The sequence below is a fragment of the Salmo salar genome, chromosome ssa01, assembly GCF_905237065.1.
Source record: "Salmo salar chromosome ssa01, Ssal_v3.1, whole genome shotgun sequence".
In the NCBI taxonomy this organism is placed as follows: Eukaryota; Metazoa; Chordata; class Actinopteri; order Salmoniformes; family Salmonidae; genus Salmo; species Salmo salar.
In genome coordinates, this window is record NC_059442.1 from 85,897,604 (window position 1) to 85,920,420 (window position 22,817).

At 42.9% G+C, this 22,817-nt stretch overlaps 2 protein-coding genes across 5 annotated transcripts; both read right to left on the reverse strand.

Annotated features, from left to right (window-relative positions):
- Positions 1-235: 235 nt before the first annotated feature.
- On the reverse strand, positions 236-2,976 carry LOC106611588 (cystatin). The gene is made up of 3 exons (XM_014211963.2): positions 2,600-2,976; positions 1,120-1,230; positions 236-576 (listed from the first exon to the last, which is right to left on the reverse strand). The coding sequence occupies exons 1-3, from the start codon at positions 2,804-2,806 to the stop codon at positions 496-498; spliced, it is 399 nt and encodes a 132-aa protein (XP_014067438.1). The 5' UTR covers positions 2,807-2,976; the 3' UTR covers positions 236-495.
- Positions 2,977-16,083: 13,107 nt separating this feature from the next.
- On the reverse strand, positions 16,084-19,388 carry mad2l1bp (MAD2L1 binding protein). 4 transcript variants are annotated; one of them, XM_014211924.2, is made up of 3 exons: positions 18,901-19,388; positions 18,289-18,584; positions 16,084-17,980 (listed from the first exon to the last, which is right to left on the reverse strand). In XM_014211924.2, exons 1-3 carry the CDS (start codon positions 19,310-19,312, stop codon positions 17,441-17,443), a joined length of 1,248 nt encoding a protein of 415 aa, XP_014067399.2. In that variant the 5' UTR covers positions 19,313-19,388; the 3' UTR covers positions 16,084-17,440. The 4 variants fall into 4 exon arrangements, with proteins under 4 accessions (XP_014067399.2, XP_014067408.2, XP_014067411.2 ...); XM_014211933.2 differs by having other exon boundaries at positions 16,084-17,977; positions 18,901-19,378; XM_014211936.2 differs by having other exon boundaries at positions 18,961-19,375.
- Positions 19,389-22,817: the final 3,429 nt, after the last annotated feature.

The window sequence follows — 22,817 nt, forward strand, 5'->3', positions numbered from 1 at the left end:
TTTTCACAACATAAAAAAAAAAAGTTGACAGGCCCACTGGGCTAAAAACAGACAAGCCCATCTGTCTTATTACATTTATCTGTCACATCCTGTTTTCTGTGGGTTCTGTGACTCATTGGGCGTGTGACTAGCGGTTGTATTTCTCAACTTTGGACACAGTCATGCATATCTAGAACTTACTTTGTAAAGGAGAGGTTTGGGCATATGGCAACAAAATGTAGCAAATAACCACATGTAAATGTTCCAAAACATCTCTTTATTTAGTTAACTGTTGCATCATTTTAATACTACATTCTCAAGACAACAATGTTTGCATTAAGTGCTTATATTAGTGTGGGGATGCAATAAGTTTGAAAATCTGTTATTAGTGGGATTCTCTGAATACATCCTAGACAAGGAGGTTGAACTGCATTGGTAAGACTAACAAATAACACTAGATAATACTAGTTATTGTGTAGACTAGACATTCATTGAAGTCTTCTCTTCATTGTGTCTTTACTGCTTGCACTGGTTCTTGACCATCTGGATATCGCTCAGCCAGGGGCGGCTCCACACCTCGAAGGTGCACTTGTAGGGCTGAGGAGACAGAAAGCAACATGAGTTGGCATAGTAACACAACCTTTCAGCAAGCAGAACACTTGACAATGGACTTGTTCGACATTGCAGCCGACTGCCTGATCTACAAATCAACTTGCGTCATAAATAACTACTCATTATTTGTAGATCAGTCACAATATATCAGTTTTTATGCTCTTGAACATGGCCAAAGGCTGCACACAGCCTCAATTTGTTAGGGCATGGACAGAATGAAGTGGATTTAACAAGTGACATCAGTTAGGGAACATAGCTTTCACCTGGTCAGTCTGTCATGGAAAGAGCAGGTGTTCTTAATGTTTTGAATACTCAGTGTATAGCAATAACTGAACATTTATAAGTAGTTTATCAACGGTAGTCTAAATTCTTAGTTACCAATGTGCTTTGACTGTTTGCAACATGTTACAAACAATCTATGGACCAGTTATAAGCCGGACATATAGGAAGCTCCGATAACCGACTGGCACTTAGGCTGAGGACAAACCGATCTGGGAACAGGCTAGTCTAGGCCCTAGTGGTCCTTACCGCAGCCATCTGTGTGTCCTTGTGCACGGAGCAGACCTTCTCAACACCTCCCTTCCTGCATGGGGTCCTGGCCATCTGCACTGTGAAGATGTACTTCATCCCAGATACCAACTGTAGGCAAGCAGGTGGGTTACACAAACAATATTTTTTAATCATGGCCATCATTTTATGGGATCATATCATTCACATATACAGAAATCACATCTGCTTTCAAAGTAATTTTGAAAGTTTTATTGATTGTCCATGTCATGTTAGATTAGGCCAGGGTGGCATTCTGTTTCTGCTCTTTTGCCAAATCCTGGCAGAACTGCCATGCAAAACACAGTACATTAAAGCAAAAACAGATTGGCACTCTTGACTATCTTAGGCTATGAGATCAACTAACTGAGCTGATGAACAGCATTTTGGCCTAATCCTAGATTGGTTCTTCTCCCTATCATGCACGGATGATAAATAATTGAACAGGAAAAAAAACGGAATCCAATCCATGATCCACCCCTTCCGCATTCTATGCTGTGTTCTCAAATCAGCCCACCTGGTTTAGAAATGAATAGTCCTCTGCATAATGGCGAATGTGCACTGATCCAGAGGGGTTGGGAAATTGGCATATAAACAGACAATCATTGAGCTTTCAATGTGGTGGTACTCTTGTGTTAATCTGATGAACTCCCTGGCAAGAAGACCCATTCCCATTTTCAGTCATTTAGCAGATGCTCTTATCCAGAGCGACTTAGTTCATGTTTCATTCCTCACTTGAGGAATGAAACATGAGAAAACAGAATAAGCATGGACAGGCGCCAGAGGTCTTTTGGGCATCTATGTTTGGTCCTGCCTAGACTTGTCCCAATCATAGACATCTATGTTTCACAGCACAGTACAGAAGAGCGCAGCACAGTAGAGAAAATTAGGTATAGTTGAGTACAGTAGAATGTACCATATTGTACTCTACTGAATTAAACTATATTGTACTGTACTCTGAATAAAACTCTACTGTGCCATACTATACTGTTCAAACTTGTGAAACAGCCTTGACGTCTATGATTCTTTCAGATTTGGTCTGGGCTGACCAAATTGGTACTTGTTTATTGGCGACTTTTATTCGAATAATACCCAGCATGCCTCGTTCGTTTTTTTTAACATTTAGGTCGTTCAGCTTATCCAGAACGACTTAAATATGTCAGTCATAACAAGAAACAGTTATTTCTATAACCGTCACTAAGAATGTTATTGTAGTTGGTTAATTCATTTTGAACATCGCTGCCATCTTTAAAGCTTTTAAAAAAAGCTAACAAATGCATGTGACAGATTGGCATATTTTTTATAATAATAAATTCCTCCCATACTGCAACCATCCATAAAAGACGCATTTTGAACATACGTATTTTCTAATTTATGTATTTTCTAAGTAATTTTGCTCACTGGGTAAACTACACAAACAAAATTATCTTGTCGTGAACTAATAAAGGGAAAAGGATCAGACCTGTTTCTGTGCCTTGACAACCTTGGCCACCTGCCTGACAAAAATGTCGTTTGATTTCTTGTTGTGTTCGACCACCGCGAACTGCAGGGCGTCTCTCGTTCCTTGGTCGTTCATATTTGCGTCCATGGGGCCTCCGATCAAACCGGCGCTCGCCACGGTAAAGGCCACGGCGAGCAAAGGAACGACGATCTTCCATTCCATGATCATTTTCCCGTTTGATACCTTTTTTTTATCGTAACTCCAATAGTATTAAACAAACAAATTCTTGCCTCAGACGACTGTTATATAAACACGGTGACGTCACTGCCTGCTTGCTGAGAATGGGGCTTGATCTTGATTCCACCAATCACTTCAACCCAAAACCTAAAGAGGAGGACCTAAAAGTATACACGCATTAAGTGCGTTTGTTTTGCAGAACGGCTCTTTTTTTTTTTTTTAAACCAGGCAAGTCAGTTAAGAACAAATTCTTATTTACAATGACGGCCTAGGAACAGTGCCCCAGAACTGCCTTGTTCTGGGGCAGAACGACACATTTTTACCTTGTCTGCTCGGGGATTCGATCCTTTCGGTTACTGGCTCAACACTCACCTGCCGACTGGCTTACCCAGTCTTGTTTGCCTGGTTGTACAGCTAAATACATAATTGAAAAACACTTATGAAACGTCACGAGACCCTGCTCACCAATGGATTTGTAAAAAAAACAAAAAAACATTTCATATGGCCCTGAAGCAAAATTTGATTTGCAAATTCTTGGTTCCATTTGAAAGGAAACACTGACGTTTGTGGAAATGTGAAAGGAATGTAACCTCAAACTCATATTGTACAGATGAAGAATTCTGCAAAGAAAGATGCCCAGGGTCCCTGGGCATCCAACCATCACCCCGGTGAGACAAAACCGCAAAGTCCGGACAAAAGTTAGACATTTTTAAATATTTTTTTAGATACAGTATGTCACCCATTATTATGTATATTGTTGCAAACACTAACACAATTATGCCATGGGTGTTCATTTATATTTTTAGGAGAAATTTCAACATTTTACAAACAACTTTGTCATTAGAATTTACACTGATGTACATTGACACTTTCCAGCTCAATAACTCCCTTAATTTAATAGTTTGCAACACAAATATTCAAAAGAAGGGTAAGTGATAACATATTTATACACTTATCTTTTTATGTTAAATGAATGGCCTCGTGACACCAAATTTACACACACACACACATACATATATATATATATATATGTATATAAATAAATGATAAACTAAATAGGCCTACGACTAGGATTTATCAGCCATTAATGAATGCCTTTAGGGATTATTGGCAATTTATACATTCTAGTACAGGGGTATTCAACTCTTACCCTATGACAGGGATCATCAAATAGAGTCAGCCGCGGGCTGACTTTCTTGAGCGGATGGTCAGGGGGCCAAGACATAATTACAAATAATTTGTAGACTGCAAATTGACTGCAAGAAGCCTAAACAGATATAATAGTTGGCTAAAACATAATCAATTCAAACTTTGCTTACATTTGTATATGATCACATACATCTCTGTATTATGCGTGGGAATAATTTGGAACAGATTTACTCAATTAAAATCACTTTGAGATGCTTTGCAGGTGTTTTTACAGTCTTTTCTGTCCCAAAAATAATAACCTTACCCATGATCCTCCAGTTGGGGAACCCTGCCCTACAAGGTATGGAGCCTGCTGGTTTTAACCTGATAATTAATTGCAATCACCTGTGTCTCAGGTCTAAATCAGTCCCTGATTAGAGGGAACAATGAAAAAATGCACAAGGCAGTAGAACTGGCATCGAGGTCCGGAATTGAGTTTGAGGGAATAACATTAAGACAGTGCTGGCTAATGCAACCCTGTTCCTGGTGACCTACCTTTCTGTAGGTTTTCTCTCCAACCCCAGTTGCAACTAACCTGATTAATTTAATCAACAACCAGTTTATTCTAATCAGGTGTGCTAGATTAGGGATGCAGTGAAAACCTACAGGATGATAGCTCTCCAGGAACAGGGTTGGAGAGCCCTGCCTAGACTAGATTTGTGAATTGGCTTCTGTGCTTGTTATATAGCCTACAGAAACCTCATCATGACAACAATACACACAGGCTGGAGGAGTTGTAGAAAATCAAATCAAATTTTGTTCGCAAAAACTTATTTAGTAGATGTTATTGCAGGTGTCGCGAAATGCTTGTGTTCCTAATTCCAACAGTGAAGTAATATTTAAGAGATAGTGGCTGAGAAGCTGGTGTTAGGAGGGTATAGAGTCCCAGTGGAGGTGTCATAATACCCATAAAACCTAGCGGTCAAACAGGGAAATGGTTCCAATCATTTTTCCACCGTTCCTTTTTCCCCGTAGAGGATTTTAGAAACACTTAAAATAAGGGCTGTGTTTTGTGTAGCATTATCCTGGCATGACGTTTTGATAACCATGTAAATCTCTAGGAAAAGGTGACTTTTATCAATATATTCGGCTCTATTTACTCTCAGATTCGAAAATGCTAATTCACATAAAAGTAGGCGTCATGCAAAACTACAAATCCCTGCAAGCTCCTGCATGTCCTCTCTAGCTGACATCTTTGCTAACAGGTATTGTGTCAATTTAAAACTTGCACAAGACAATTCACATCATTGTCCATTTAAAGAAATGTAGCCAATTTATTCATTACTAAATTTAACGTTAGTTAATCCAGATATTATTACCTTTGCCTCAATTCATCAGTTTCGTCCAGAGGACCATAGCATTGGTTGTTCTTTAGCCACATTAGCAGCTAATTAGAATTTCATTTTGGGGAGGGTAAATACAGGCAACTATTTTGATAGAAGTCACCTTGTCCTAGAGAGATTTACACATTTATCAAAACATCACGCCAGGGTAAGCCTACACAAAAAACAGCCCTTATTTTAATTGTTTCTAAAATCCCATATGGGAAAAATTTATTGTGGAAAAACGATTGGAACCATTTCCCTGTTTGACCGCTAGGTATTATGACTCATACTGTCACAGATAGAACAATGAGACAGATATTTCACTGGATGTATAAATATGGCGTTTCCACTTATTACCAAATATGGTTGTGAGAGGAAGCCCACTGGGGGGCAGATGGGGAAGTCGGAACGAGATGGATCTTGGCCTACATTCTGCAAATGTTCTTATCGATGAAAACTCGAATCTGTTATGAACAGAGTGGACTAAGTTTTGTAGACTTTAGCCTTTGCCAAAGTTTTTAAAAATCGTGTTGTTTAGAAGGAGTGCAAAGTCCAACTGAGTTAGTGCACACGTGAATTTCACAGAGTAAGCGTTCCCTAATGGAAATATGCAGATGTATGCAAGAACAGGCCAATAAGATCTCGCAAGCTCGTGCTTGGCTCTGCCCACCTACCTATGTGTAGAAAATAGTAAAAATCAAGAAAAACACTTGAATGAGTAGGTGTGTCCAAACTTTTGACTGGTATAGTACATTGACAGCAGACTATGGTGCAGGGTTGAGTAACCGGGTGGTAGCCGGCTAGTGACAGTGACTAAGGTTCAGGGCAGGGTATTGGGCGGAGGCCGGCTGGTGGTGACTATTTAACAGTCTGATGGCCTAGAGATAGAAGCTGTTTCTCGGTCCCAGCTTTGATGCAACTGTACTGACATGACGTAAGATGGGGCCGAAGAGGATGGCTGACGTTTTACATGCTCCTAACCAACTGTGCTATTTTGTTAGTTTTTTGCGTTGTTTGTAACTTATTTTTTTAAACTTATTTTGAACATAGTGTTGCTGCTTATGTCTCTTATGACCGGAAATAACTTCTGGACATCAGAACAGCGATTGCTCACCTTGAACTGGAAGAAGATTTTTCCTTTAACAAGTCCAACAAACAGGCTCAAATCCCCCCCATGAAAATGGGGAGCAGGTCGGGCTGCCTTCGGAGAATCCGTAGACGAGTGCGTAAACTACCAATGTCATCAGTTCTACTAGCTAACATGCAATCATTGGAAGAAAAATGATGACCTACGATTACGATTATCCTACCAACGGGACATTAAAAACTGTAATATCTTATGTTTCACCGAGTTGTGGCTGAACGACGACATGGATAATATAGAGCTGGCGGGATTTTCCATGCACCGGCAGAACAGAGAAGCTACGTCTGTTAAGACGAGTGGTGGGGGTGTGTGTCTATTTGTCAATAACAGCTGGTGCGCGATGTCTAATATTAAAGAAGTCTCAAGGTATTGCTCGCCTGAGGTAGAGTACCAAGAGAGTTGTCATCTATATTATTCTTAGCCGTCTATTTACCCCCACAGACTGATGCTGGCACTAAGACTGCACTCAACCAACTCCATAAGGCCATAAGCAAACAAGAAAATGCTCATCCAGAAGTGGCGCTCCAAGTGGACTTTAATGCAGGCAAACTTAAATCAATTTTACCACATTACCAGCATGTCACATGTGCAACTAGAGGAGAAAAAAACTCTACACACAGAGATGCTTACAAAGCTCTCCCCCGCCCCCCATTTGGCAAATCTCACCATAGTTCTATCCTCCTGATTCCTGCTTACAAGCAAAAACTAAAGCAGGAAGTACCAGTGACTCGCTCAATACGGAAGTGGTCAGATGAGGCAGATGCTACGCTACAGGATTGTTTTGCTAGCACAGACTGGAATATGTTCCGGGATTCATCCAATGGCATTGAGGAGTATACCACCTCAGTCATTGGCTTCATCAATAAGTGCATCGACGACATCATCCAGAGAGTGACCGTACATACATATCCCAACCAGAAGCCATGGATTACAGGCAACATCCGCATCGAGCTAAAGGCTAGAGCTGCCGCTTTCAAGGAGCAGGACACTAATCCAGACGCTTATAAGAAATCCCGCTATGCGCTCAGACAAACCATCAAACAAGCAAAGCATCAATACAGGATTAAGATTGAATCCTACTACACCGGCTCTGACACTCGTCGGATGTGGCAGGGCTTGAAAACTATTACGGACCACAAAGGGAAACCCAACCGCGAGCATACCGGATGAGCAAAATGCCTTTTACGCTCGTTTCGAGGCAAGCAACACTGAAGCATGCATGAGAGCACCGGCTGTTCTGGTCGACTGTGTTATAATGCTCTCGGTAGTCAACGTGAGCAAGACCTTTAAACAGGTCAACATTCACAAAGCCGCGGGGACAGATGGATTACCAGGACGTGTACTCAAAGCATGCACAGACCAACTGGCAAGTGTCTTCACAGACATTTTCAACCTTTCCCTGACCGAGACTGTAATACCTACATGTTTCAAGCAGACTACCATAGTCCCTGTGCCCAAGGAAGCGAAGGTAAGCTGCCTAAATGATTACTGCCCTGTAGCACTCATGTCGGTAGCCAGGAAGTGCTTTGAAAGGCTGGTCATGGCTCACATCAACAGCATCCTCCCAGATACCCTAGACCCACTCCAATTCGCATACCGCCCCAACAGATGCACAGAAGATGTAATCTCAATCATACTCCACACTGCCCTTTCCCACCTTGACAAAAGGAACACCTATGTGAGAATGCTGTTCATTGACTACAGCTCAGCGTTCAACACCATAGTGCCCACAAAGCTCATCATAAAGCTAAGAACCCTGGGACTAAACACCTCCCTCTGCAAATGGATCCTGGACTTCCTGACGGGCCACACTGGGTAGGCAACAACACGTCTGCCACGCTGATCCTCAACACTGGGGCCCCTCAGGGGTGTGTACTTAGTCCCCTCCTGTACCCCCTGTTCACCCATGACTGCGTGGCCAAACACGACTCCAACACCATCATCAAGTTTGCTAACGACACAACAGTGGTAGGCCTGATCACCGACAATGATGAGACAGCCTATAGGAAGGAGGTCAGAAAACTGGCAGTGTGGTGCCAGGACAATAACCTCTCCCTCAATGTGAGCAAAACAAAGTAGCTGATTGTGTACTACAGGAAAAGGCGAGCCGAACAGGCCCCCGTTCTCATCGATGGGTCTGTAGTGGAGCAGGTTGAGAGTTTCAAGTTCCTTGGTGTCCACATCACCAACAAACTATCATAGTCCAAACACACCAAGACAGTCGTGAAGAGGGCACAACAAAACATTTTCCCCCTCAGGAGACTGAAAAGATTTGGCATGGGTCCCCAGATCCTCAAAAAGTTCTACAGCTGCACCATCGAGAGCATCCTGATCAGTTGCATCACCGCCTGGTATGGCAACTGCTCGGCATCTGACTGTAAGAATCTACAGAGGGTAGTGCGTACGGCCCAGTACATCACTGGGGACAAGCTCCTGCCATCCAGGACCTATATAATAGGTGGTGTCAGAAGAAAGCCCATCAAATTTTCAGAGACTCCAGTCACCCAGACTCCAGACTGTCTTCTCTGCTACTGCACGGCAAGCGGTACTTGAGTGCTAAGTCTAGGACCAAAAGGCTCCTTAACAGCTTCTACCCCCAAGCCATAAGACTGCTGAACAATTAATCAAATGGCCACCGGACTATTTACATTGCCCCCCCATTTGTTTTATACACTGCTGCTACTCGCTGTTTATTATCTATGCATAGTCACTTCACCTCTACCTACATGTACAAATTACCTCAACTAATTTAGTTTATTTGGTAAATATTTTCTTAACTCCTCTTGAACTGCACTGTTGGTTAAGGGCTTGTAAGTAAGCATTTCACGGTAAGGTCTACACTTGTATTTGGCGCATGTGAAAAATAAAGTTTGATTTGATTTGACCTCGCCCTCTGGATGGTAGCGGGGTGAACAGACCGTGACTTGGATATCTGAGTTCCTTAATGATCGTTTTGGCCTTCCAGGTGCTTTAGATGTCCTGGAGGGCAGGCACTGTACCCCCGGTGATGCGTTGGTCAGACTGAACCACCTTCTAGAGAGCCCTGCGGTTACGGACTGTGCAGTTGCCGTACCAGGCGGTGATACAGCCCGACAGAATGCTCTCAATGATTCATCTGTAAAAGTTTGTACACTAGAAGGTATAATAGTAATAAATGTCCCACTTCTATCTTTATTTATTATTTAATTATCAAGCAACATTTAATAGTTCAATATGAATACAATAAGGAGATTCATGAAGAAGAATACGTTATTGTCCATTGTCATTTTCTGATTCTGGTAATTGATCTTCGTTTTACTTTTTAACCCAGACCCATTCAGTAAAGTCTTACTATTAATTCACTGTACTAGGACAAGGTAGGCTACTAAGGGCTATGGTCTTCCTTTGGTGTCATGCTAACTTATTGTATCTGCTCTTCTTCTGTGGTGTCCCTCCCGGCAGGCTTTAACACTCTGGATGCAGCGAGGGTCTTCCACAAGCTGATGGAGAGTCTGGGATTCTGAGAGTATTATCTGCAAAGAGGAGACTGGGGCTCACTCATCAATACCAACATGGCCCAGATGAAGCCACAGTAAGAACAGAGTCCCAATTCTCCACTCTTTTCTAGATGTGTCCACTTGCACACTCCCAATCATGGATTTTAAAGCATGTGATTGGTGTAAGCATTGGCTGGAGTGATTTGCCAGCATTGTTTAATCCATGAGAAAAAAGTGTTCATCTGTATACTTTGGGTGAAAATCAGGACGCACCCTAAGAACAGAGAGACAGCTTGCCCCAACTGTCCTTCCCCTTGGACCTCTTTCATCTTTGTTGATCTGTTAGGTGTGTTAGGTTCAAATTTTTCAGAGTAAATAACTCACGGACACTAGAGAAGCTTAACCAAGTTTAATTCTTCCCAAAGGGTCATTACAGCTGTAATTCATACAAAGACATGTTCCCACCATCACAAGTATACATACTCCACTTTAGACACCCCTCCTTCTCTCCAATCCATACATCTTATAGTTCGACAGGAAGAGGGTAACAGGATAATGAACCATTATTTCTCCCTTCAGGGGATCTGACCTGACCTCCTAACCTCAACCCTTCCTTCGCCTAATCCACAGATGTCCTCTCATATCACCTATCGCACTCCCGTGACTCCCTCCCGTCTACCCAGCACATTCCACAGCCACTCTGTCTTTCTACATAGAACCATTAACTTCTGACATAAAAACCAGTCTCTTTCACTCCTTTATATACCATGCTTCTGATCTATCATGTCTTTAGTATATCAATGTTCAAAGTTTACTCCGAATCCAACAGGTGGAAGCAAGCAATATGGTGGAAGCGCCACCACTATACTGCTTACACATACCCAGACCCTTCAGATGTGCAAATATCGAAGGGTTAGGGCTGCAGGGACATTAGTGTACACAGATTCAAATGTTTTCAGTGCATTGAACTTGAGTCAATCCTCAACACTAAACCCCACTAAGCAGACAGCCCCCTTTGTTTAATTCTCTAAATTGAGTGACCACATTCTTTTCTCTCTTCCTGTGCTACTGTAGGTGTGTGAAGGGTCTCCACCTCAATATGGTAACTGGCAAACAGAGGGGGTTGGGTGTCCTGTTTACTGTCCTGATTGGTCGCTAGCTGCCCTGGTTGGGTTCACCCGGGAGGACGTCAGGAGATTGTATGGCTTAGTAGGTTTCATGGAGGGGAACGTACTGTATATTATCCTAAGTGGCGCAACGATCTAAGGCACTGCATCTCAGTACAAGAGGTGTCACTACAGTCCCTGGTTCAAATCCAGGCTGTATCACATCTGGCTGTGATTGGGAGTACCATAGGGTGGTGCACAATTGGTCCAGCATCGTCCAGGTTTGGCTGGGGTAGGCCGTCATTGTAAATAAGAATTTGTTCTTAACTGACTTGCTTAGTTAAATAAATAAAAAAATTCAATAAAAAATATGAGATCCTCAGGGAGACTGGCTAGCTGCTCATCCAGGCCACCAAGCAAGACTCTGTTGGTGAGAATGTGATCATCACACACATTTTTACCTCACTGTCAAACACACAAACTGCCCATCTGAAATTCAAAGTAGTAATATGATGTATTGTATGATCATATGTTTTTAACCTGTGATATCCTTTGTGGAAGCAATAGCACTTTTTAATGTCCAAGACACATTTCCCCTCAGGGACAACAAAATAAATCCTAAATCCTAATCGAGGCGTTCTGAAGAAACCTACACTGGATGGATTCGAGGTGGCTCTAGTCATGCACGTAAATAAAAATAAATAAATACAATTTGTGGACAATGTCTCCCCTTGCAGGTTGAGAGGTGAATGACTCTCCAGTGGCTCTACAGACTGGAAAAGTTTTCCACCTGGACTGACTTCAACAACAGGGACTTGGGTAACACTTTATTTGGTTAGTCCATCTGTAGTTGCTCTACAGACTATCTACAGATGATCAGTAACATTTCAACTAACTATCTACTAAAACAAACCCTAACCTTAGCAAGCAGTTGCTTATGAAAAGGTACACTGAACAAAAATATAAATGCAACATTGAAAGGGCTAGTCCCATGTTTCATTACCTGAAATAAATGATCCCTGAAATGTTTCATACACACAAAAACCTTATTTCACTCAAATTGCGCACAAATTTGTTTACATCCCTGTTAGTGAGCATTTCTCCTTTGCCAAGATAATCAATCCACCTGACAGGTGTGGCATACAAAGAAACTGATTAAACAGCGTGTTCATTACACAGGTGCACCTTGTTTTGGGGACAATAAAAAGCCACTCTAAAAATGTTCAGTTTTGTCACACAACACAATGCCACAGATGTCTCAAGTTTTGAGGGAGCGTATAATTGGCATGGTGAATGCAGGAATGTGCCACCAGAGCTGTTGCCAGTGAATTTAATGTTAATTTCTGTACCATAGGTCACATCCAACATTGTTTTAGACAATTTGGCAGTACATCCAACCGGGCCTCACAACCGCCTCACAATGGCGTTGTGTGGGCGAGCGGTTTGCTAATGTCAAAGTTGGGAACAGAACGCCCCATGGTGGCTGTGGGGTTATGGTATGGGCAGGCATAAGCTACAGACAACAAACACAATTGCGTTTTATAGCTGGGAAATTTAAATGCACAGAGATACCGTGATTGAGGCCCATTGTCGTGCCATTCATCCGCCGCCATCACTTCATGTTTCAGCATGATAATGCTGTGTCGCAAGGAAGGACCTGTACACAGTTCCTGGAAGCAGAACATGTCCCAGTTCTTCCATGGCCTGCATACTCACCAGACGTCACCCATTGAGCTTGTTTGGGATGTTCTGGATCGACTTATCCGACAGCGTGTTCCAGTTCCCCACAATATACCACTTCGCACACCCATTGAAGAGTGGTTCAACATTCCACAGGCCACAATCAACATCCAGATCAACTCTATGTGAAGGAGATGTGTTGCACTGCATGAGGCAAATGTTGGTCACACCAGATACTGACTGGTTTTCTGGTCCACACCCTTACTTTTTTTTATAAAGGTATGTGACCAACAGATGCATATCTGTATTCCCAGACATGTGAAATCCATAGATTAGGGCCTAATGAATTTATTACAATTGACTGATTTCCTTATATGAATTATAACTCAGTCAAATCTTTGAAATTGTTGCATGTTGAGTCTATATTTTTGTGCAGTATAGTTTGTTGATAGAACATATAGTTGAAGTCAGAAGTTTACATACACCTTAGCCAAATACATTTAAACTCTGTTTTTCACAATTCCTGACATTTAATCCTAGTTAAAATTCCCTGTCTTTGGTCAGTTAAGACAACCACTTTATTTTCAGAATGTGAAATAATAATAGAGAGTGATTTATTTCAGCTTTTATTTCTTTCATCACATTCCCAGTGGGTCAGAAGTTTACATACACTCAATTAGTATTTGGTAGCATTGCCTTTACATTTTTTAACTTGGGTCAAACATTTCAGGTAGCCTTCCACAATAAGTTGGGTGAATTTTGGCCCATTCCTCCTGACAGTGCTGGTGTAACTGAGCCAGGTTTGTAGGCCTCCTAGCTCGCACACGCTTTTTCAGTTCTGCCCACAGATTTTCTATAGGATTGAGGTCATGGCTTTGTGATGGCCACTCCAATACCTTGACTTTGTTGTCCTTAAGCCATTTTGCCACAACTTTGGAAGTATGCTTGGGGTCATTGTCCATTTGGAAGACCCATTTGCGACCAAGCTTTAACGTCCTGACTGATGTATTGAGATGTTGCTTCAACATATTCACATAATTGTCCATTCCCATGATGCCATCTATTTTGTTATGTGCACAAGTCCCTCCTGCAGCAAAGCACCCCCACAACATGATGCTCCCACCCCCGTGCTTCACGGTTGAGATGGTGTTATTCGGCTTGCAAGCCTCCCCCTTTTTCCTCCAAACATAACGATGGTCATTACAGCCAAACAGTTCTATTTTTGTTTCATCAGACCAGAGGACATTTCTCCAAAAAGTACGATCTTTGTCCCCATGTGTAGTTGCAAACCGTAGTCTGGCTTTTATAATGGAGCAGTGGCTTCTTCCTTGCTGAGTGGCCTTTCAGGTTATGTCGATATAGGACTCGTTTTACTGTGGATATAGATACTTTTGTACCTGTTTCCTCCAGCATCTTCACGAGGTTCTTTGCTGTTGTTCTGGGATTGATTTGTACTTCACGCACCAAAGTATGTTCATCTCTAGGAGACAGAACGTGTCTCCTTCCTGAGCGGTATGACGGTTACGTGGTCCCATGGTGTTTATACTTGTGTACTATTGTTTGTACAGATGAACGTGGTACCTTCAGGCATTTGGAAATTGCTCTCAAGGATGAACCAGACTGTGATGGTCTACAATTTTTGGCTGAATTATTTAGATTTTCCCATGATGTCAAGCAAAGAGGCAATGAGTTTGAAGGTAGGCCTTGAAATACATCCACAGGTACACCTCCAATTGACTGAAATTATGTCAATTAGCCTATCAGATGCTTCTAATGCAATGACATATGGAATTTTCCAAGCTGTTTAAAGGCATAGTCAACTCAGTGTATTTAAACTTCTGACCCACTGGAATTGTGATACAGTGAATTAATTATAAGTGAAACAATTGTCTGTCAACAATTGTTGGAAAAATAACTTGTCATGCATAACGTAATGTCCTAACCGACTTGCCAAAACTATAGTTTGTTAACAAGACATTTGTGGAGTGGTTGAAAAACAAGTTTTAATGACTCCAACCTAAGTGTATGTAAACTTCCGACTTCAACTGTATACAGATGGAATATCCAAATAAAGTGTGACCGGGACTTGGAAGACGGGGCTAGAGGAGAAATCCACCCCCTTTTGATGGCCAGTTCTACCAGCTGCTGGTTATTGTCTGCATCCCAAATGGCACCCTAATCCATTCTAGTGCACTACATTTGACACAGATCAAAAGTAGAGCACTATATAGACAATGGAGTATCATTTCAGATGCAGACACAGCATTCTTCCTGTTGTCGGAGCTGCTGATTGGTCCTTTCTTTTTCCCGTCTTTAGGAAGTTCACCCTGGACTACCTGCTGACCAACACTATGATCTACTGGACCACCGGCTCCATCGTCTCTACAAAGAGAACCTCAAGACCAACATTGAGAACAGACTGGATAACGAGTGAGTGTTTGTGTTGCAGCACAGTGCTCCACTATGACATGAGGCTGTTGGCTTTCTCTCTACAGGGCCTGTCATTTAATACCTGTTTAATGAAAACAGTAATGCCACTTAATATGCCATAAGTAACTTACTGTACATTTGTAGTTGTATGTGATCCTTGCAGGACTTGAACCCATGACCAACTGAATTACAGAGCCCTAATCATACTTGCTTTATGATTGCAGGCTCCCAATAATGAGGGTCTCTAAGTGGTTGTTTGACCTACTTTAGTTGAATGGACTGATTCTAATTCACCCTGGGAAAGAGCGCCTGCTAAATGAGTGTCTGCTGTGAATAAAATGTAATTGTGTTGCAGTGTTTGTTCTCTCTCGTGTCCTCAGGAAGAGGGTGTACAGTATGTGCCTACAGGCTTAGCGACGTTCCTTAATGAGATAATGCATGTGCCCCAGCCGTGGGCCAGGTTCAGGAACATCTACTCCTACTTCCCCCGAGGAAGCCACTTCGCTGCCTTCGAAGAGGCACGGCTCTTGGCCGACGACCTGCTGCAGTTTGTTAGGAAGGTGGAGAAGTTGTAGGGCTGATGCAACAGCCAGTCCCAAATTGCTACCTACCACTTGGCACAAACCCCTCAATGTTTGCAGTTCTGTAGATTCTGGATAGGTATAAGAAGTGCAGTGGTGAAGCTCACACCATATTTGCTGACATAATAAAGACCTGCAGAAATGAAGGGTTAGGGCCAAGGAAGAGAGGTAGGAAGCGTTTGGGACCGTCAGGAGAAGGGGTGGGACATGGGTTTGGTATGTAATGAACACAACCCAGGTACGTACACTGCACTCTCCAGCCAAGTGCCAGGAAGAGAACCAACAGAACTTCAGGGACTTCGTGTTATCACAGAGGTGCACAACTAATTTCTAATAGGTCAAGTTTCTCTAAAACCATTTTATACTGTTATCAAAGCTCAAAATCACAAACTGTCTTATCAAGTCAATATTTGAAATACTCTGTCAAACAATGCTATTATAATTTAAGATCAATGTAATATGCATAAAGCTTAGTCATTTGATAATGTGTACTATCAGTCAAAACATAATTGACCAGCACTAATACATTCAGGTTACAAATGTCTTCCATATTGAACAAGAACTGTGAAAGCAACATATAATCATAGATGTTTCAGCTCTTTCCTTCTCTTGTCCTTGTTGCAATAATGCACTACTGCTGTAATCGTGACTATTGTGACAGCCCTGTAATGTCTGGTTGGTTAAGTCTTTTGTAGTGTCTAATATTGGTGGGGCTGGTTTCCCAGAATAACCCGGACACAGCTTAAGTCTAGTCCTGGAATGTATACTACAATTCATCTTTTAGTTGCAGATGTGTACAATTCAAATGAACCTGAAATCATTTAGTGATCATGCTAAAACGGACATACAGCACTGTATATTTACAAAATATTGTTTCAGACCTCCATTTTTAAGCTATTGAAAACCAAGACACGTCAATGTACAGTACAGGTACAGCCAGTGTTGCGTCTCAACCAGATGAAAAGTAGGCATACTGTGCATAACATTTTTTAGTAGGCTATATTATACACAGTAACAGCACCAATACTGTTTTCATTACAGCACATAGCCAAGCTAAAAGTAAATACATAGCTAAAAGACAACATAATTAATTAAAAATCATTCTGTACAGATCCCGACAGTTTTTCATATGACTGGTAATAAAAACACAGTCCCTGGACTAGGCTCAGGATTACATACGCTGTGTTTACACAGGCAGCACAATTTTGATATTTTTTTAATTTCACATGAGATCTTTTTCAGAGCTGATCTGATTGGTCAAAAGACCAATTAGTGAAAACAAGATCAGAACTGGACTGCCTGTGTAAACGCAGCCAGAGAGACAGGGGTCCCTGAGAGAGAGAGAGAGGTATGGCAAATGTGTAAATCCGCTCAGTCAACACTTTTGCTGCGTTTACACAGGTCCATATTCACAAATGGTCTCTGAGTGCTGATCTAGGACCAGGTGCCCTCAGTCCATATAATGTTAGTCATTGTGATCAAAAAGATCAAACTGAACCTAGATCAGCACTCCTACTCGGAGACACTTCATAAAGACGGGCCCAGTTTTGCCTTCAGATCAGTACGAGTAGGATTATATAGACATGGGGGACCTGATCCTAGATCAGTACTCTTACTTTCAGACTCTGAATACAGGACCTTGTCTCATCTCATACTATGGCTGTGGGTCAGAGTACCTTCCTTGTCCCTTGTATGTCACTTGCTGAAGCCTTTGATAGCCAAGGGGGCCTGAAACCACACATAATCCTGCCAGGCAGTCTGCCCTCCTCCCTCAGACGTCCCAGACCCAGAGACACTACTGGGGTCACAAGACAGAGAAATAACCTGGCTCCTCACCCGTGTGGGGACCTTGAAATCCAGCTTGGGCCGGAACCACCCCACACCACAGTCCCTATGGGCCAGAACCATGACCGTCGTGGCTGTGAGCCGGACAGGTTTAGCGTCAGACAACAGGTCGGCCACGAAGAGCGTGCGGAAGACTTGGCGCAAACACGAGGAGACGCGTAGGCTCCGGTCGCCGGCGGCTAGTATCACATCCTCCATGTTGACTTCGTATTGCTCCTTGGGAAGGAGGAGGGAGCCGCCGACCAGGAGGAGCACGCGGGGGACCAGGGAGAGGGAGAAGAGCACTTCCAGTTGTTGTAGCACCTGCTCAAGGTCTTGGAGGGTACGCTGGCACCTCCTCCAGTCCAGGCCTTCTGCAGTGGACTGACCGGGCCTCCAGCCCACCGCCTCCTCATTCCGGGGGAAAGAGGAAGAGAGAGGGCCTGGGGTCAAACAGCAACTCATAGATACTAGACAACACTGCTAGGAGTAGGGCTATTATAGCAGACAGTATTTATTCGATTGGAATAAATCTGTATTGGAGGAGGTTCCCAAGGTTCATCCCTTCCGACCTTCTCCAATTCATTTTGAGAAAGTGGTGAGAAGAGATGAAACAAGGAATTAAAGAAAGACAAATTGGGAAAACAGTCATTGATGTTAAATAAGTAGTGAGAGAAACATGGTCGAGAACGTTGGAAGCCTCACTGCCCAGCACTCACCTGCATGGCAGCTTGCTGTCTCTTCTGAGAGTAAACCAGCTGGTCATAGGTCATGGGCAGCTGTTGTCTTTGGTAAAGGATACACTTCAGTATCTCACTGACGAAGCGGCAGCAGCCCTCCTGTGTGACCAAGCCTGGGAACACTACCTCCACACAGCCCTCCTCCCTGGCCCTCCGTAGCGTCTCTGCATCGTCAGCCTCAGCCTGCTTGGAGGGGGTCAGAGGGGGGAGAGTGGTGGCTGTGTCTGTGCTGGTCTCGGTGACAACCTGACAGGTACTATCTGTGGATGACGGATCTGTGGATAGAACACAATAGAATCATCTGATAGGAATCATTTGAGCAGATTACTGTGAAATAACTTTTTAGGAGATAGGTTCTGGGTTTCCAAGACTAATGAGAGGCTAGGCACCATGGTGGCATGCAACCAGTCAGAGAGACTAGGCTGTCATAAGTGTTGTTGGTTCAATAAGCTTATTTTACAATACAAACAATTTCTATAGCTATGTTTCAAAGAATTGATCACCTGACATATCATGCGTATGACCTGGCTGACTGACGAATGATATTATCATGCACACGAGAGATATCTTAGCTACAAGTACTGTAGCTACCTACGAATAGCAACACGTGAACATCATGCCCAAGTGAATAGGAATAGAAGAGAGACCGACCAACATCAGAGACACAGGAGAGGATGTCGTTTTCCTTATCGTCCGTGGTTACTACGATATCTTTGGATTTAATCTCATCTGATTTGAAGCTGTTTGATGTGTTACATCTGCTTGTTGTTGTCGGTGTTTCCCGGGATAGTCGCCCCGACGTTTCCGTAGCTGGTTGTTCGTCTGAGAAGTCGTTTGTCCTGCTCGGGACGTTACATATGGTGTCGGATTTAATGTGTATGTTGATCCCTTTTCCTTGCGAAGTTGGGAGACACATTTTTGATCGAAGGTTGTGATCATTTGTGAATGTATTTGTTGTCTCTCCGTTCCCCGTGACCACCTCCCTGCTAGCTTGTTCCGCCATCGCTGACTCGTTTTGAAAAATTCCACTCAGTGCGTTGCATCATGGGAGACGAGTGGAAACCGGTCATTGCTAGAAGGGAGTCAAGCTTCTTCTTCTTTGAGGTTTAACGGCGGTTGGCATCAAATACATTTTGCATTACCGCCACCTACTACACTGGAGTATAACTCCCTGCTGCTTCGCTTGAATCTTTTTTTATAAATCAACAAATACCCTACCATCTAAACCTACCAACCTACTCCTCTATTTACATCTATTTAGTTCTACCTAAGGCCAACAGCCTGAAAGGATGGGACACCACCACTTAACACACCCTGTAACTCTTCTGACGTCAAGTCTCGCACACCCAAATACCTCTCTGCAGCTGCCACCACCACCTCAACTTTCTTCACTGCCTCAGCATAAGACAACTTGTGCACTACTCTAACCCTGGAAATCTCAACCTGCCTCTCTTGACCAGACATTTTTTATCCCCAGCCCCAATGTACATCCCTACAATTAACACATACCACTACTTTCCCCAATGCTACACATTCCTTTGTCTCATGCCCTTCTGCACACTTCTCACACCTAGTAACCTCCCTCCTACATACTGCTGTGACATGCCCATAAGCTTGATACCTGTAAAACGTAATGTATACGGCACAAAAGTTTGCACGGGATAACTTATATATCCTTCCATCACTTTGTCAGGCAAAGACTCAACATCAAAACTGAAAAGAACAGACCGATTCTTCTTTTTCACCATTCACGCCACCCTGTCTGCGTCGCACCAAACGACGAACTTCACAAACACCTGCAATCTTAAGGGATCTAGCTTTCGTCAAATGAACGTCAAAAGTAGAATTTGGGGGGATTTTAGCTAACCCTAAACCTTTTCTAAACATTTACATAATTCTCTTAACCTGCTACATGTATTATCCTAACCTGCTCCCTAAGTTCTCTTAACCTGCTGTGAAAAGTCAAATCTGACTTTAATTTGACAAAAGCTCCATTACGAAAAAAGATTGCACTCAGGGTGTACTATAACTGCAGTATTCGACAAATACTGCGTCCAACATTTTTTTTTTACTGCAGTGGTTTTAGAGTGCAGTATAACTACTAGAGTTATTCTGCAATAACTGCGTCCAAAATACCATAGTCCACTGCAGTTACTGCACTTTGACTGCAGTTTCAAAACTCAAATCTTTTTTTGTAAGGCCTGGATCAAAGGTGTTTATAACTAACCCAAGACAGACCACAGCACTTCTTTTTCTTCTTTTTCTTCTTCTATGATATCATGGCAGACTGCAAACAAATGTTTCAAGTGCATGCCGTCACCTACTGTGCTTGAATGTCCGATCAATCATGATCTGCCCAATTCTATACTACCATGAAAATTCTAAACCAAATAAATTCCTACTAACTTCTACCACACCCTCTCCCCCAAAAAACTCCCGACCCCATTAAACTTAATCTATATTATGCTGAAAAAATCCACCCTTAGGATTGTTCAGCATGTCAGAAACCATTTCAACAGTAACGTATGTTACCTACAATATCTATTTTGCCATCTTCACAATAACCTTCATCCTGGAATTTCTGCTTTCCACAACGGAGTCGTATTGATAACCTTACCAATTAAAGCTATGAAGTCAACTTTATTAATTATCAAAGTGTCATTTGACACCGCACATTCATGAGTTCAAGGTTTTCTGGACAGGCCTCAAAACCATGCCAAGACCAGTAGAAGCACTGACTACAGTTGCTACTGCAGGAACATCCATGTAAGCGCCTCTACCCCTATTACGGGGGCTGAGTCACTGGCTTACTGGTGTTCTTCCATGCCGTCCCTGGGAGGGGTGCGTCACTTGAGTGGGTTGAGTCACTGACGTGGTCTTCCTGTCTGGGTTGGTGCCCCCCCTTGGGCTGTGGTAGGATATAACCCCACCCACTTTGCCAAAGCACAGCCTCCACACCACTGGAGGGATATCTCCAACCACCAACATACCATCCTGGGACAAGGCCGAGTATAGCCCACAAAGATCTCCACCACGGCACAACCCAAGGGGGGGCGCCAACCCAGACAGGAAGACCACGTCAGTGACTCAACCCACTCAAGTGACGCACCCCACCTAGGGACGGCATGGAAGAACACCAATAAGCCAGTGACTCAGCCCCTGTAATAGGGTTAGAGGCAGAGAATCCCAGTGGAGAGAGGGGAACCGGCCAGGCAGAGACCGCAAGGGCGGTTCGTTGCTCCAGAGCTATTCCGTTCACCTTCACACTCCTGGGCCAGACTACACTCAATCATAGGACCCACTGAAGAGATGAGTCTTCAGTAAAGACTTAAAGGTTGAGACCGAGTCTGCATCTCTCACATGGGTAGGCAGACTATTCCATAGAAATTGAGCTCTATAGGAGAAAGCCCTGCCTCCAGCTGTTTGCTGAGAAATTCTAGGGACAATTAGGAGGCCTGCGTCTTGTGACCGTAGCGTGCGTGTAGGTATGTATGGCAGGACCAAATCGGAAAGATAGGTAGGAGCAAGCCCATGTAATGCTTTGTAGGTTGGCAGTAAAACCTTGAAATAAGCCCTTGCCTTAACAGGAAGCCAGTGTAGGGAGGCTAACACTGGAGTAATATGATCAAATTTTGGGGTTCTAGTCAGGATTCTAGCAGCAGTATTTGGCACTAACTGAAGTTTATTTAATGCTTTATCCGGGTAGCCAGAAAGTAGAGCATTGCAGTAGTCCAACCTAGAAGTAACAAAGGCATGGATTAATTTTTCTGCATCATTTTTGGACAGAAAGTTTGTGATTTTTGCAATGTTACGTAGATGGAAAAAAGCTGCCCTTGAAACAGTCTTGATATGTTCTTCAAAAGAGAGATCAGGGTCCAGAGTAACGCCGAGGTCCTTCACAGTTTTATTTGAGACGACTGTACAGCCATCAAGATTAATTGTCAGATTTAACAGAAGATCTCTTTGTTTCTTGGGACCTAGAACAAGCATCTCTGTTTTGTCCGAGTTTAAAAGTAGAAAGTTTGCAGCCATCCACTTCCATATGTCTGAAACACAGGCTTCCAGCGAGGGCAATTTTGGGGCTTCACCATGTTTCATTGAAATGTACAGCTGTAGCAGTGAAAGTTAACATTATGTTTTCGAATGACATCCCCAAGAGGTAAAATATATAGTGAAAACAATAGTGGTCCTAAAACGGAACCTTGAGGAACACCAACATTTACAGTTGATTTGTCAGAGGACAGACCATTCACAGAGACAAACTGATATCTTTCCGACAGATAAGATCTAAACCAGGCCAGAACTTGTCCGTGTAGACCAATTTGGGTTTCCAATCTCTCCAAAAGAATGTGGTGATCGATGGTATCAAAAGCAGCACTAAGATCTAGGAGCACGAGTACAGATGCAGAGCCTCGGTCTGACATCATTAAAAGGTCATTTACCACCTTCACAAGTGTAGTCTCAGTGCTATGATGGGGTCTAAAACCAGACTGAAGTATTTCGTATAC